The 14,934-nt window shown below is 42.3% G+C and overlaps 1 protein-coding gene across 1 annotated transcript in view; it reads left to right on the top strand.

Annotated features, from left to right (window-relative positions):
* Nucleotides 1–3,828: 3,828 nt before the first annotated feature.
* The window catches only part of ARHGEF10 (Rho guanine nucleotide exchange factor 10), a gene marked incomplete at its 5' end in the record, with an annotated part of 108,347 nt that continues 97,241 nt past the window's right edge, over nt 3,829–14,934 (top strand). The window contains one exon of the mRNA XM_082305495.1: nt 3,829–3,865. Within this exon, the coding sequence (XP_082161621.1) occupies nt 3,829–3,865 (37 nt within the window). The remainder of the gene's footprint in view (nt 3,866–14,934) is intronic.

The raw sequence follows: 14,934 nt of genomic DNA, 5'->3' as shown, positions 1-14,934 counted from the left end.
AATGACTAACCCGCTATAAGCAGATAATTAAACTGGGACTTTGCAGAGTTGGAAAGCTGTCTTTCCTTTTCCAGTCTGTAAATGTGAATAAGAGCTGCCTGTTCCTCCTGACAGTTTGGCAGGAAAGGACCAGGTGAAAACATCAGGACGCAGACAGGGGAAGCGAGGGCCAGTCTTTTGGCCAGAATGGGATACCTGCCTTTCATAAAAGTGTCCGGGTGCTCCTTGGCCTCTCTCCCAGCATCTGCTGTACGTTGGGTACGCATGGGGAATGTGGGGGAAGAGATGGAAAGGAGGCAATCTGTACGCCACCACTGTGGTCCACACTGCCCACTGCTACCTCTTTACCCTCACCTGAAGGAAAGAAGGTGATGAGCACTGAGTCGGGTGAATCGTCAGGCACCTGGAAGCCAATGGGAGATCTTAACCTTTGGGGTAGGTAATTTGAAGAGCTGCTTTCTGTCTCCATGTTCCTGTGATTGCTGTGGAGCCTAGAAGGGAGCAGTTTGAGTCACTAACTAGAGGTTATACTGTCTTTGAGAAATCAATTTCATAGGGGGAAAAAGCTCCGTATTTTGATAACCTTTGTGTCATGGCCAGTATGTCAAGGCAGCTGTTCAATTATTCAGACTCACAATCTTATAATGCAATACACGTGAACATAATAGCTCATGTGTTTCATGTTTAATGGGTTATTTTTTTCCAGTTGGAATTTTTAAATACCTTTGGAATGAAATTTTGGTATTCTGTGTCTTAAAAGCATGTAGTTGTTTAGTTTCTTAAATAAATTTATGTTCAACTAAATAACATAAACTCAGTGGTCACGATGTTGCATCTGGAATACAGTGTTCAGTGTGGGGCCCAGTACACGTGAGGGCCTGGCAAACTGGAGTGAGTCCAGTGAAGGCCACTGCCACGGTTGGGAGGTGGGAACAGGTCAGGAGAGGCTGAGGGAACTGGGTTTGTGTCGTTTTGAGAATAAAGGACTGAAGGGGATTGAATTGCAGTCTTCTATTCCCTAAGGTAACAGAGCCAGGCTTTTTTCAGAGGTGCACAGCAGGAGAATGAGAGGCAATGGCCACAAGCTGCTGCAAGGGTAATTCCAGTTGGGCATAAGGGACAAACTCTCCCTGGTGTGGCTGGTTAAGCACAGGAGCAGGCCGCCCCTGGAGGCGGTGAAGCCTCCACCTTCTGGAGGGTTCAGAACTTGGGTGGAAAAGGCCCTGAGCAACCTGATCTAATTTTGAAGACACCTCTCCTGAGTGTACAAGAGAACATGCAGAGGTCCCTTTCAGCTCAATTTGAGCTGTGATTTCCATGGTTATTGTTTGAATGCACCTGTATAGCTGTGTGGTGTGTAACTGTTTGCAGCAGGACCAATGGGGAAACCATTTGAGCTCCAAATGCAAACTGTGCCGTATGCTGCTAGCCCAATTAAATCATCTGGCTTAACCTTGATTTAAACATCTTCAACTTGAGTTACTTCCCCTGCCTCTCAACAGAAAAGTAAAAACGTTCTTTTTGAAATCTGGTGCTGTTAGAGATTGTTCCATGACCATGCAGTCTACTACATAAAATGGCAATTATTTTATTTTTATGGAGGTATTACTGAAATGTACAATACACAAGCTCTCTTTGCTGCTGCAATGTTTTTCTCGGCATCTAAAAAGTAGAGAAAAATCTGTGGAACTTCAAGATGAATTAATGCAATGTATAAGTCAACCCCTAAGGCATTCTTAAGTGAGAAAGTATATCTTTCTTCTTGTGAATAACTGCAGTGTTCAGATGGGAGCAAGCAGGTCAGTGGCTAGAATTCTAACACTGGGTCTGTGTCCTTCTTTGACACAATTCTTGTGTAATTCGAAGCGTGTCACTGTGAGCTAGATCAAAACAGAAAGCAAGCTGAAAACTTCCATAGCTCAGCTCTGCATGTTAATTGTTAGATTTGCTTGTGAGGAAGAAACTGATTTTTAAAATCGTTGTTGAAGTTAACTTCCACAGGTGTTCAAAACCTTGCATATAAAAAAAAATATTATGAAGGCCTTTTAGCTACTCTCTTAAAGATATATTTGGAAGAGGTGCTGAGACTAAGCTTTCAGAGGTTTGCGGGTTATTGCACGTTTCACACTTGAAAAATCTGTTACAGTGATGATTCAACTTTAAAAGAATAAAGAAGAATAGCCTTTTCTTGAAACCATAATTTTCCCTCGTTTTGGCTGACAGTCTTGGTGTGGCAAGATGCGTTCCAGACATTTGTAAACAGGAACACGCCTTTGAGTTCTGCAGATATAAATTGTAGAGAGAGGCTTTGGAAGGGACACTGTATAGTGAAGGCACATAATGGAATATTTTGTGTGTTGTAGACAGATGTTGCATATGTGTGTGAATCCATTCTGAGCCTTGGCTCTGAAGCTACTTGGTTTTGTCTAGGACTTGATTAAGAGTTACCAAGCTTAAGACAATTTAAAAGGGAGTTTTGTATGCTTAGAAAATGCAAGTTGTTAGGAATTGTCTCATCATATGAGGATCTTGTGCTGCCAGCGTTGTTATCCTTCCTGGTACTCCTGTCTTGATGATTTGCCCTTGCATACCTGATGTCAGGGAGGTAAATTGCCTGGTACCTCCTAAGGCTGGATCCTTTTTCGAGGCACTCCCTGCCATTCACTGCCACCTCTTCTGTAAGTGGCAATTGATTTGACCTCTGTATCCCAATTCATTTAGTTTCTTATTTCTTCACTGTACCTTGAATTTCACTGTCTCTTTCAGCTCACTCTTTTCATACTTCAGCTATGGAGACTTTCCAAGGGCTTGAGCTGTTGCAAGGAGCAACAGTAGCTTCTTGAGATTGACATCTATGGGCTACTCAAGAGTAGGACAGAAAATTTAGCATTGGCTCATCCACTGTCTTGTGTAGCTTTTGGAAACTTTTCCTCCTCAGCCTTCTTCTGAAATCTTTCTCTTTGATATGCTCTCTCTTGAGTTAGAGTGAAAATGGGTTTGGGGCAGAGTGTGTGCATTGCTCAGCACAACGGGTCCAGTTTGTCCTTCCATGTGGTACTGGAATCTCGCTTCTAAGTACTGTTATGGGGAAGGAAGGAAAATTTCTCTTGCGGGTTCTGGGCTTTGCTCTCTGACAGTGTGTATTCTGGACCGAAGTATGGGAATGCTTTGTAGGTTTATTCCTTTCCTTAAAACATGAGACCGACAGCATTTGAGGAAAGAGGAGGAAAAAGAAGGTGCTCAGGAGACTGCTCACTGGTACTTCACTCTCCTCAGGAGAGGTGGAAGTAAAGGGACTCAAGTGGAGTTTTTAAGGTTGCCAAAAAAAAAGAAAAGAAGCAGCTGTGTATAAAGTGTGTAGTTAAAACTTGTGATTTCTGATTGCCAAAGGGAGAAAAGCATCATCAAAACTGATGAGCTTCCTAGAATTTTTCTCCCCTTCATGAAGATTTTGAAACAGAATATATACTCCAAACAGGCATTGAAATAACATGTTTTAGTAATCTGCTCGTGATTGTCACAGTGGGAGCTGCAGAGTACCAAATAGTTTGAAAACTTCGTCTTTCTTTAGCTGGCTTATTGAGATCATTACAAGAATTGGCTCCAATACTGAGGGCTGTGTACATAAAAATTTGGACTAGATGTATTTTGAAGCAAGAAGCCAGGCACATTTCCTCTCTTCCATAATGGTATTAGCTAATAGGTATGAGCTTGGCCAAATTAAAAAGGAGTGTCTCAATATTTGGAAATTATGTTCATCTGCAAAACATGTTCCCTTCATTTTTGCAGGGTTTTTCAGTCTGCTAAAGGCACGGTGGATACACTAGGATGGACACAGAGGAATTCCCTCCCCCGCCACCAGAAGGTAATTGAAATAGTTTGGGGTTTAGAGCCAATTTTGTTGTAACAATTCGATTATATTTCCAGAAGTGTTTTTACCTCCCCAACTCTCCCTTTCCCTGTATCACCTTAAGACTTGGTGCCAGTGGTATTTTGCTGAAACATGAGCTCCTGTCATCGACCCTGTCTTGTTCTTGGGCCTTGCTTGCTGGTGTTGCGAGAGCATGACGGGAAGAAACCTGTGGAGCAATTGGTCCTTACAGTCCAAATTTGCAAATACGTGTTTTCTAAGGCAGCATTGTGTGGACTGTATCATCACACCTTCATCATGTGCTTTGGCAGCCTCAACTGTTCATGCACATGGTGCCCTGTGGAGAAAACACATGTGAAGGCTGTGACACGGACAGGATATTTGGACCAGTGTCTCAAATGCCTGGACAGATTTGGAGTCTGAATTGAGAGAATAGAGGGGAGTGAGTTATTTTCTGTTAGGGCATGTGCTGCTTCCACTAAGCATACTTAATCTGGGCAATGTCTGCTGAGGGCTGTAGCTTAATTATCTTTTTCTGATGCTGCAGTTCTCTAGCCAGCATGTGTTCCCATGGGAAGCAGAGGGGAAGCGTACACAGGTGAACCTCTGTGTGGTCAGAGCGCAGAGATTTATGGAGCAGTATGATGTATGCTGGACTATGGAGCTGGTTCTGTAAAGTTAGCACTTGGTGCCCTTTGCCTGCTGTATACTGGTAGCCATAGGGCTGCTTGTATAGCCCAGGTTTCAGAGGGCATGAAGACAGGATGTACAAAGACACGGTGTCATTGCCTTCCGCACGTATGTTCTCTGTAAGAGAATATGGCTATTTTTTTTCCTGTTTTCCCGTTGATTTCCTGTAAATGGACCTTTGTGTAGTGCTTGGTATTATGTATTCTAAGTCTTAAAAGCATTTGGCTTTTGATAGTTGGATGCTGGGAGATTTCTTAGGAGAAGAACGATATGCTTGTTCTGATCATCCCAAAGCATGAGTTTATGGAGACATGGGTTATGGTTACCTGTGGTTGGACCCAGTATAGCTGTTCTTATTTTGGTAAAGTTGCTAGTATAGTTTGTATAGATAGTGACTTTCCCATAAATTTTTGATATGTCCCTCATATAGGACATTATTACTTATGGGCTTACACTCTGTTATATACATTGATATATGTATATATTAATATGTGTATATCAATAATATACATTATTCCTTATAGGACGTTTTACTTATTGTTCACACAGAACTTGTATGAAGCCATTTAAGTATGAAAGTATTGTGTATTGTATGAAAGTATTGTATATTGTATGAAGCCATTTAAGTATGAAAGTATCTTAGTTTTGTTCAGCAATAACTCTTTAGGAATTTGGGAATTGCCATCCTAGATCAAAACTGCTTTCTCTCTAACTTAGACACTGCCACAGATAGAGGTCTGTTACTAGATACCACCTAGGAAATGGGGAATGTGAAAGAAGCAGAAAGTTGTGAAATCAGCTTTTAATGAGCTAGATTTCTGGCCAGCACTGTTGACAGTTTTATTTATGCTCTGAGATATCACTAAGGTTATTGTTGGCAAAAGTGCTTTTCCTGTCCTTGTCCTAATCCATATGGTCAGGACTCTGAATTTAGCTCTGTTTTGTTTAGTGACAGTTACTGTGAAACTGTCTCTGTTGGATAATCCATCTCCAAAGCAATGTAGTGCTGTGGGGGAAGTCATCCCTAAGGAATCAATATTTCCACTTGAGCAGGGGTTGCCGTTTTTCAAAGACGACTAATAATTGCTGCAAGAGCTCCAACTTTGTGCAGCATGTCAGTGTGTGGGATACTCTGACAAAAACTCAGGCGGACGTAGTTCAGTGCAGTTCCAGAATTCAGGTTCTTTATCTGCAAAGCTTTTTGTGACATGTAGAACCGTGTATCGCATCGTATTTTCAGACATGTCACTCCTTAATAGTCTGGGATTAGACTTATTTAACATAAATTGAGATTCTGCTCTACCTGATCTTGTGTCAATGGATGCTTTCCCTGTCATCTCAAAAAGCTTTGTCTGAAACTGTTGGAACTTGTGTATTTTTTTTTTACTTTACCATTGCTAATTCTCTTAAAGCATATTAATAAAAGGAATATCAGTGAAGAGAAATTTTAATAATTACACTAAAATACACTTTAGTTCACTTTCTAGGTAATTCTCATGAGCCATTTTACAGGTGGAAAATAAATGAGAATTTTAAGGCCAAGTACACATAACAATTAAAGGAAGGAAACACATGGGATTTTTTTTTTGTAATCGTTGAGGGTTTTTTTTGGCATGCGCATACACTGGCCACCCATGGTGTCTGCTCAGAAGGGATGAGCAGTACCTGCCAGTGCCTTCAGACAGTGGGCGCATGGGTGGGTTACTGTGGCTCGTGAGGATGGGGCTCCCTCTGCGTGCTGGGTGCAGGACCCTTTGATACATCATAAAGAAATATTTTTAGCTTTTGCATAATGATTCTAAAATCCTGAACTAGGGCCACAGATGAAAGCACTTGCTTCCCCCCCCCCCCCCCCCCCCCCAAGTTCTTGTGACATCATGGGAGTTTTTTCTTTTACCTATTTGTTGTCCTAGCAAATATAGCTGTAGTGTTGAAAATCGTGTGGGTTCCTTTCCATTTACAGGTGTATACCTTGCACTGTAAATCTCAATTTTATTCTTGTCAAGTAGGTTTTCTATGGTATTGACAAGTAACTTCCACAAATTTATTTATTTATTTGTATCAATTTATTTGTATCAATTTATTTATTTGTATCAATGCTAATGTATACAAAGGGGAAAAATAATGATAAACCTTCATCTTTGTCATGGGAATGTTGTGGGAATGTATATGAAAGGTATGTGATTAAATTCATGTTAAATAATGTCTTTTCATTAGCAATAACTGTCTGAATCTCTACCTTGTTCAAGTTAAGGTATAGTTAAGGTCAACAGTAGAGCTTCTTCTGCCACTTCTTGATAGGGAAAAACTACATGCCAGAAAAGAATGGAAGATAACATATTTTACCTTTATTTATTTCATTTACTATGCTTATGCAACATATCTGCTCATAGCTGTTTGGACATTCCATTCATGGATTGTTAATTAGGTAGTGACAAGTCTGTGCTAGCTAATTCCCTTACCCCAGAGCAAATTCAAGTACTAAGGAACTTTAGAAAAATTAATGCCTGTATGCTCCCTCCTCCAGACTGCTTTAAAAAGAAATTCTTCTTCTAGCCATGATTAAAAATTCCCTAGTATTTTTCTCTGTATATTTTGAATGAATGTATGTGTTAGCAGCCAGGGAGCAGTTGGAGGCGGGGTAGATGCAAAGGCCTGCTTGGCTAAGAGCATAATCCAAAAAACTGCTTCTGAAATTGGCACTTGAGATGATAGTACTAGCTCGTGTTCCCTTCTTTAGTGTGTTTGTGCGTATGAATTTATGCATAAAGTACTGGTATTTAAGATTTCATACATAAAAAAAAATCCATGGCTATTTTGTGACATAAAATAGAGGATGATTCTTGTTCTCTCTATCAACAAAAAAAATCCTTTTTCAAAAGCTAAATGAAAATGGCAACTTTTATCATGGCTGTAAGTTATAATTATGTTTTTAATTGGTTGCTGTAATGGAGTGTCCTTAACCACACCCATTTAGGCAAGAAAAGGATATGGTGTGGACTGCAGACTATGCAGCAAGGAATTAAAAAGCTGGTAAGTCTGAGCATCAGGAATCGCATTGTGCTTCTCCTGTAGAGGAGCCATCTTCACGCTGACCAGCTAGGACTGGAGATTGGATGTTTAATGCTAGGGTGGTGTTTAGGTGTGATGGCCTGTGCTTGTGCTATTACTGCTTTATTAGGAGATGTGGTCTCTAGCTGTTTTTCATTTCTTTACTTGAAAAACATCTTATGATCTTGCAAAGTGGAAGTCCCGTTCTTTAAGTGAGGACTTAAGAGGTGTTTATCGGGGTCTGTTTCAAAAGGAAACCCAGCTTTGTTTGCTCAGCAGGATGGATACCTGACAAACAGCTTCTTGCCCAAGGGAAGCTGGCAGGGGGTGTGGGTGCGTGTGTGCTTTCTGTGTCAAACAGGCTTCTGGTTTTGCATTTTCATATCTGAATATGTCTCTCTCTCACTATTTCTAGTACATGGCACTATACCTCATATGATTTCTTTGTGAAAACTATTAGAAAACGTTGGGTGTATTTCCTCATACTGAGTACATTTGCCAACAATTCATCACAGTTGTCCTACACTGAGTTGCCTTTTGTAACAGTTGTAAGACCTAAAATAACTTTAAGCTCTGTTTTATGATTAATTGGGTCTATCAAGGTATGTTAATATATAGCAATGAGATTTGAGATTTGCCTCACAATACAATTCTTGAATTGGGAACAGATGGTATATTTTGTTTCCTATTTACAGGAAATTAACATATTCTTTCTATTAAAATTTTAAAGTGAAATACTGAAATTTCAATGTTCATACAAGGACATTGTGAGAACGAATTTGATAGCATAGTCTTTGTATTACTGCCAAATACTCTCTTTACCTGAGAGAGAATCACTTTTAACTCTTCTTCATTTGGGAAGTGTGAGGTGCCCTTAAAGACCAGATGTAGTGGAGAGCTGGATGTTTGCTCACCTACACCACTGTCCCCCGTGCCATGGGTAAAGCTAGGGAGAAACCTTCTGCTGAAGTTTGGGATCTAAGATGTTCTTCAATGGGATGAAATTTGGGTGTGTTTTTGTTTTTGTTTTTTTTTTTTTAAAAACTGAAAACAGACTGAGAATATCTCCTAGACACCAATCATAAAAGCATTTTGTACACCTTTTTATACAAACGATCAGCTCTCTAGGGGGGATATTTGTTTGTTCCTAATATGGAGAGACATATAGCAAGGAGGCCAAGGACTTAAATCTGGATATCCTGTATGTGATCAAGTGCTGTGATTGTGGTTTTTCCGCGGTTATTTTTTGTTGTTTGCCTGCCAGCGCTGAAACACTAAAATAGTCATAGTTCCTCTGTCCCTGAGAAGGAAGTCTGGCTTGAGTCTGAGGGTAGGAGTGAAGTAAGAACAACTATACTCTCATAAAAGTTCCCATTGGGATGACTTTACATAGTCTAACAAAACGAACTTAGAAAAAATTTTGATTAACCCTAGTAGGGAGCTGCTGGACGGCTGCCGTGTGTCGCTGTAGAGACGACTGTATTTCTCTGCCAGGGGAACTGCTTTTTATTCTGTGTACTATATGTATGTATTTCAGATTAGTTAGTTACCTTTTGTGCTGTTTAGTAAATTACTTCATAGTTTATTTAGATTTTAACTGTTTTAACAAGCTAATTTTGTGACTGAGAAAAGAAGCAGTTAAACTGGGGCTTTTATAATATTGACAAGAAAAGCACTTGTATGTTTTGCAATTTAGTTTATGGAAGTGAAGAACACTGGGAGGACATAAGCTTGTATTTTGGACTAAAGTAAAAAAAAGATGTTACTTACTGTGAGTGGGGGACTGAAATAAGAACATTGCTTAAATTAAACTGCAGCTATAAAGGGACTTGGTCTTGGGCTAAACAGCATTGTTTGTTAGATATCTATTTTCAGCATACAGACAGTTACAAATGATGGTAAAAGGGGAGCCAAGATTTCAGAAGAATGAGAACAGAATATGAATTGTAGTTATGAATGGTCCCTTGTTTTTGAAGCTGGCTGTAGCTTGCTGGTGTCTGACATCCCATCTGTAACAGAACAATTTATTTATTTCTGAAGATCACATTTCTCTCAGTAAATAAAGGAAAATGTGTTGTTTAAGGTAAGGATCAATTATTTTGTGTGACAATTCAAACAAGCTGTGTAACAAAGACTAACAAGAAAATTCCCATTGCAAAAATGCAGCTACGGTGTCACATGTCACTCCTAATTATGTGGTTTTTCTTCTAGCCAAATGTATTTAAGCGTTGGGAAAAACAAGAAAGAGAAAGAAAATAAATAGATTAATTAAAAAACTTATTTCTGTTTTTAGCATCTACAAAGAAAACAGTTTACATGGATGTAATTATATCTTTGTTTTGTTTTGAAGTGATCCAGTAAAATCTTTGCTAGATGTTTATAATGTGTAAAATGATCAAATATGATTCACTGTCATAGATTGCTGAGAGGTTGACTTAATCCTTTTGATAGTATTTGATGTTTTCTTTCTGAATAATAAGTTGTGGGGTGTTCTTGTTTTTTGGGGTTTTTTTTTTTTGTTTTTTCCTATTCACTCAGCTGCTCTGTAAGGTGACTTTACTGCTGGACTTAACTTGCTAGCTGTGTGCAGGGACAAGGCCCAGACATGTTGATTGAAAAAAGCAATTGATGATGAGATAAAGGGCTTCCAAGGGATGGCAGCAAAACTTTATCTTTGGGCTGGGGTGACTAGTATTGTTTGCCTAAAAGACAAACAAATTGTAAAGGAATTTGTACTGATTTTCGGGTATTCAGCAGTTGGCTGAAGGCTCACAATCCCTAGCCCTTGTTCTCGTGGGAGACTTCAATTTACCAGATATCTGCTGGAAATACAACACCGCAGAGAGGAAGCGGTCTCGGAGGTTCCTGGAGTGTGTGGGAGATAACTGCCTGACGCAGCTGGTCAGCGAGCGAACCAGGGGAGGTGCCCCGCTGGACCTGCTGTTTACAAACAGAGAGGGCCTGGTGGGTGATGTGGTGGTCGGAGGCTGTCTTGGGCTCAGCGACCATGACATGACAGTGTTTTCAGTTCTTGGAGAAGTAAGGAAGGGGGTCAGCAAAACTGCTACCCTGAACTTTAGAAGGGCAGACTTTGGATTGTTTAGGAGTCTGGTTGACAGAGTCCCTTGGGAGGCAGTCCTGAAGGGCAGAGGAGTCCAGGAAGGCTGGACGTTATTCAAGGAGGAAGTCTCAAAGGCGCAGGAGCAGGCCGTCCCCATGTGCCGCAAGTCGAGCAGGCGGGAGAGAAGACCGGCCTGGCTGAACAGGGAGCTTTGGCTGGAACTCAGGAAAAAAAGAGAGAGCCTACCACCTTTGGAGGAAGGGGGAGGTGACTCAGGGGGACTACACGGATGTTGTGAGGTTATGCAGGGAGAAGATTAGAAAGGCGAAGGCCCAGCTAGAACTTAAACTGGCCACCGCCGTTAAAGATAACAAAAAAGGTTTTTACAAATATATCAGCGACAAAAGGAGGGCCAGGGAGAATCTCCCTCCTTTGTTGGATGCAGAGGGAAACTTTGCCACGAAGGATGAGGAGAAGGCTGAGGTACTTAATGCCTTCTTTGCCTCAGTCTTTAATAGTCAGACTGGTCATCCTTGGGGTTTTCAGGCCCCTGAGCTGGGAGATGGAGATAGGATGCAGCATGAAGCCCCAGTTGTCAAAGAGGTGGCAGTCACCGACCTGCTCCTCCACCTGGATGCTCACAAGTCCATGGGGCCAGATGGGATCCACCCGAGGGTACTGAGGGAGCTGGCAGAGGAGCTGGCCAAGCCACTCTCCCTCATTTATCAGCAGTCCTGGTCAACTGGGGAGGTCCCAGATGACTGGAAGTTAGCAAATGTGACGCCCCTCGACAAGAAGGGTCGGAAGGAGGATCCCCAGGGAACTACAGGCCTGTCAGCCTGACCTCGGTGCCAGGGAAGGTCATGGAGCAGATCATCTTGAGTGCCATTACGCGGCACGTGCGGGACAACTGGTGGATCAGGCTCAGCCAGCATGGGTTTATGAAAGGGAGGTCGTGCTTCACTAACCTGGTCTCCTTCTATGACAAGGTGACCTGCTTAGTGGATGAGGGGAAGGCTGTGGATGTTGTCTACTTGGCCTTTAGTAAGGCCTTTGACACTGTCTCCCACAGCATTCTCCTGGAGAAGCTGGCTGCTCATGGCTTGGATGGGTGCACTCTACGCTGGGTAAAAAACTGGCTGGACGGCCGAGCCCAGAGAGTGGTGGTGAATGGAGTCAAATCCAGTTGGCGGCCGGTCACGAGTGGTGTTCCCCAGGGCTCAGTATTGGGGCCGGTCCTATTCAATATCTTCATTGATGATCTGGATGAGGGGATCGAGTGCACCCTCAGTAAGTTTGCAGATGACACCAAGTTGGGTGGAAGTGTCGATCTGCTGGAGGGCAGGAAGGCCCTACAGAGGGACCTGGACAGGCTGGATTGTTGGGCCGGGGTCAACTGTATGAGATTCAACCAGGCTCAGTGCCGGGTCCTGCACTTGGGTCACAACAACCCCAGGCAACGCTACAGGCTTGAGGAGGAGTGGCTGGAGAGCTGCCTGGCAGAAAAGGACCTGGGGGTGTTGGTTGACAGCCGCCTGAACATGAGCCAGCAATGTGCTCAGGTGGCCAAGAGGGCCAATGGCATCGGGGCTTGTATCAGGAATAGTGTGGCCAGCAGGACGAGGGAAGTGATCGTCACCCTATACTTGGCACTGGTGAGGCCGCACCTCGAGTGCTGTGTTCAGTTTTGGGCCCCTCACTCCAAGAAGGACATCAGGGTACTGGAGCGTGTCCAAACAAGGGCAACAAAGCTGGTGAAGGGTCTAGAGCACAAGTCTTATGAGGAGTGGCTGAGGGAGCTGGGGTTGTTTAGCCTGGAGAAGAGGAGGCTCAGGGGAGACCTTATTGCTCTCTACAACTGCCTGAAAGGAGGTTGTAGTGAGGTGGGCATCAGTCTCTTCTCCCAAATAACAAGTGACAGGACGAGAGGAAATGGCCTCAAGCTGCGCAAGGGCAGGTTTAGGTTGGATATTAGTAGAAATTTCGTCACTGAAAGGGCAGTCAGGCATTGGAACAGGCTGCCCAGGGCAGTGGTTGAGTCCCCATCCCTGGAGGTATTTAAAAGACGGGTAGACGTGTTGCTTGAGGACATGGTTTAGTGGTGGACTTGGCAGTGATAGGTTAACGGTTGGACTCGATGATCTTAAGGGTCTTTTCCAACCTTAATGATTCGATGATTCTTGCAATGAATATTTGTGTAAGCTAAGTTCTGAAATTTTATTTTCAAACAGTGAGCCAATGTATAAGGAGAGGTGTGAATTATTTTTTCTTTGCTTCTTTTGCTTTTTTAGCACTGTATCTAGCATTAACTGGCCAGGATAAATTGCTGCCAAATAACTGAGGGATTTTTTGATTTAGGTTTTTTTTAATTCTGTTTTACTGAGCCCGGCAAATACTCACTAACCATGCCTAAAGCCTCTGCAATGATTCTACTCTAGAGTTTACAGAAAGATTAACTTTTTTATACATTGTTATAATTCTTGTATCTTGTGCATGAGCATTGGTAAAGACTTGTTTGCATTATGATAAGTTAAATAAAGTGTGTGAATTATTGAATGAAACATTTATTAGGTGCTGCTTGCTTTTGCTGCAGAGAGGAACTGAAACTATGCCTAGCAATCTGAGGAAAATGGGGAAAAACCCTCCAACCCCCTATAGAGATTTTCTTTTTTCTTCCTCATCGAACTAATCTCCAGAAATGCGACCTTGTCATAGTTTCATTAAAATGTACAGAAGATGATTTAGTCTGTCAAAGAAGGGTTGTTGCAGGAATACATCTCATTGTTAAATGGTCTGTTGTTGAGCTCAATAGCTTTGGTTAGGTGAAAGCATGATAGTTCTTGAAAAATCTTTTGTTATGCTGGTACAGGTTTCTCCAGGGGCTGCAAGAAGGACGTGCATGCTCCTGTGCCATGGGGATGGCCACACTGATGGGCAACTTCCCAGTCTCTCTAGTTCCCAGTTCTGTATGTCTCGGGGAGAGATGAAGGGAAATCCAGGTGCTGATACAAAGTGTTGTCCTGGGAGCAGTGAATTGGTTCAGTGTAATGTGTCCGGAGGACCTTAGCAGTCTCCTGTATGGCAAAGGAACATGGAAGTAAAATTAACTTTGGCTGGGATTGCTCTTTCCCACTTGCCTATCTGATGGTGACCCACTCATGTTTGCACATGAAGAATGCTTGCCAGCCAAATGCTTAAGAAGACTCTTCATGTTGGAAGAAATTCCTTCCTGACTTCCATGTGGACTGGCTGAAGCTCTGAATCATGAAGTTCAGTCTGCTGGTTTGGCTGGGATAGAGTTAATTTTCTTCGGGGCTATGTTTTGGATTTGTGCTGAAAACAGTGTTAATAACACAGGGATGTTTTAGTTATTGCTGAGCAGTGCTTACACAGCGCCAAGGCCTTTTCTGCTTCTCACCCCACCCCACCAGCGAGCAGGCTGGGGGTGCACAAGAAGTTGGGAGGGGACACAGCTGGGACAGCTGACCCCAACTGACCAAAGGTATATTGCATCGTGGGGGAGTGAGCGAGCGGCTGTGTGGTGCTTAGTTGCCGGCTCGGGTTAAACCACGACATTTGGTTATGGCGGTTGTCTTTGGGCAATGCTGGGGCTAAGGCAGGGCTTCCTTTCCCCCCATGGCAAATGGCAGCAGACAATGAGAAGGACTCTGAGGCTGATGGAGTGAAAGGCCCCAAGGAAATACCATCATTGCCCAGCTCAAGCCAGTGTCCACTGAGGTGATAGAATTTTTGGTAGAAGCTGTGTTAAAAGGGTGTTGTAAAACAGGATTTTGGAGAGTTCAGTTAGTGAGTCTTGATGTAAGAATTACTGTTTTCTTGAGTTTGCTTGAAATGGTATACTTTTTTTGAGCTATAACAGGATCGTAGTATGTTAGGGCAAAGAAGAGCAAGATGTGTTAAAACAATAATTAAAACAAATGATAAGAAAGAGGATGATATAAAACTCCCTCCCCATTAGCTGCTGGGATAATGGATTTGTCAAACTTTGCATATATTAAACTTTGTTTACAAATCAGTCTATCTGTATAGTGCTCCGTAGGCTGCGCGAAGGGATAACAACAGAAATGAGTAGGTGAGAAGCCAGCTGAAATCCAAAATATTTCCAGTATTGTCCTGGATTTACAGGACATAACCATTCTGTTCTAGTCTATAAATTTTTCTGTAGTAAAAGATGCTATAAGTTGCTGTAAAAGTTGATTTCTAGATTGTTTCCTTGCTCAGTATACATTGAGGAGAAAAC

The sequence above is a fragment of the Platalea leucorodia genome (genome assembly GCF_965183815.1).
Source record: "Platalea leucorodia genome assembly, chromosome: 3".
Classification (NCBI taxonomy): Eukaryota; Metazoa; Chordata; class Aves; order Pelecaniformes; family Threskiornithidae; genus Platalea; species Platalea leucorodia.
The sequence above is the reverse complement of the archived record's forward strand: the minus strand, read 5'-3'. Positions and strand labels throughout refer to the sequence as shown.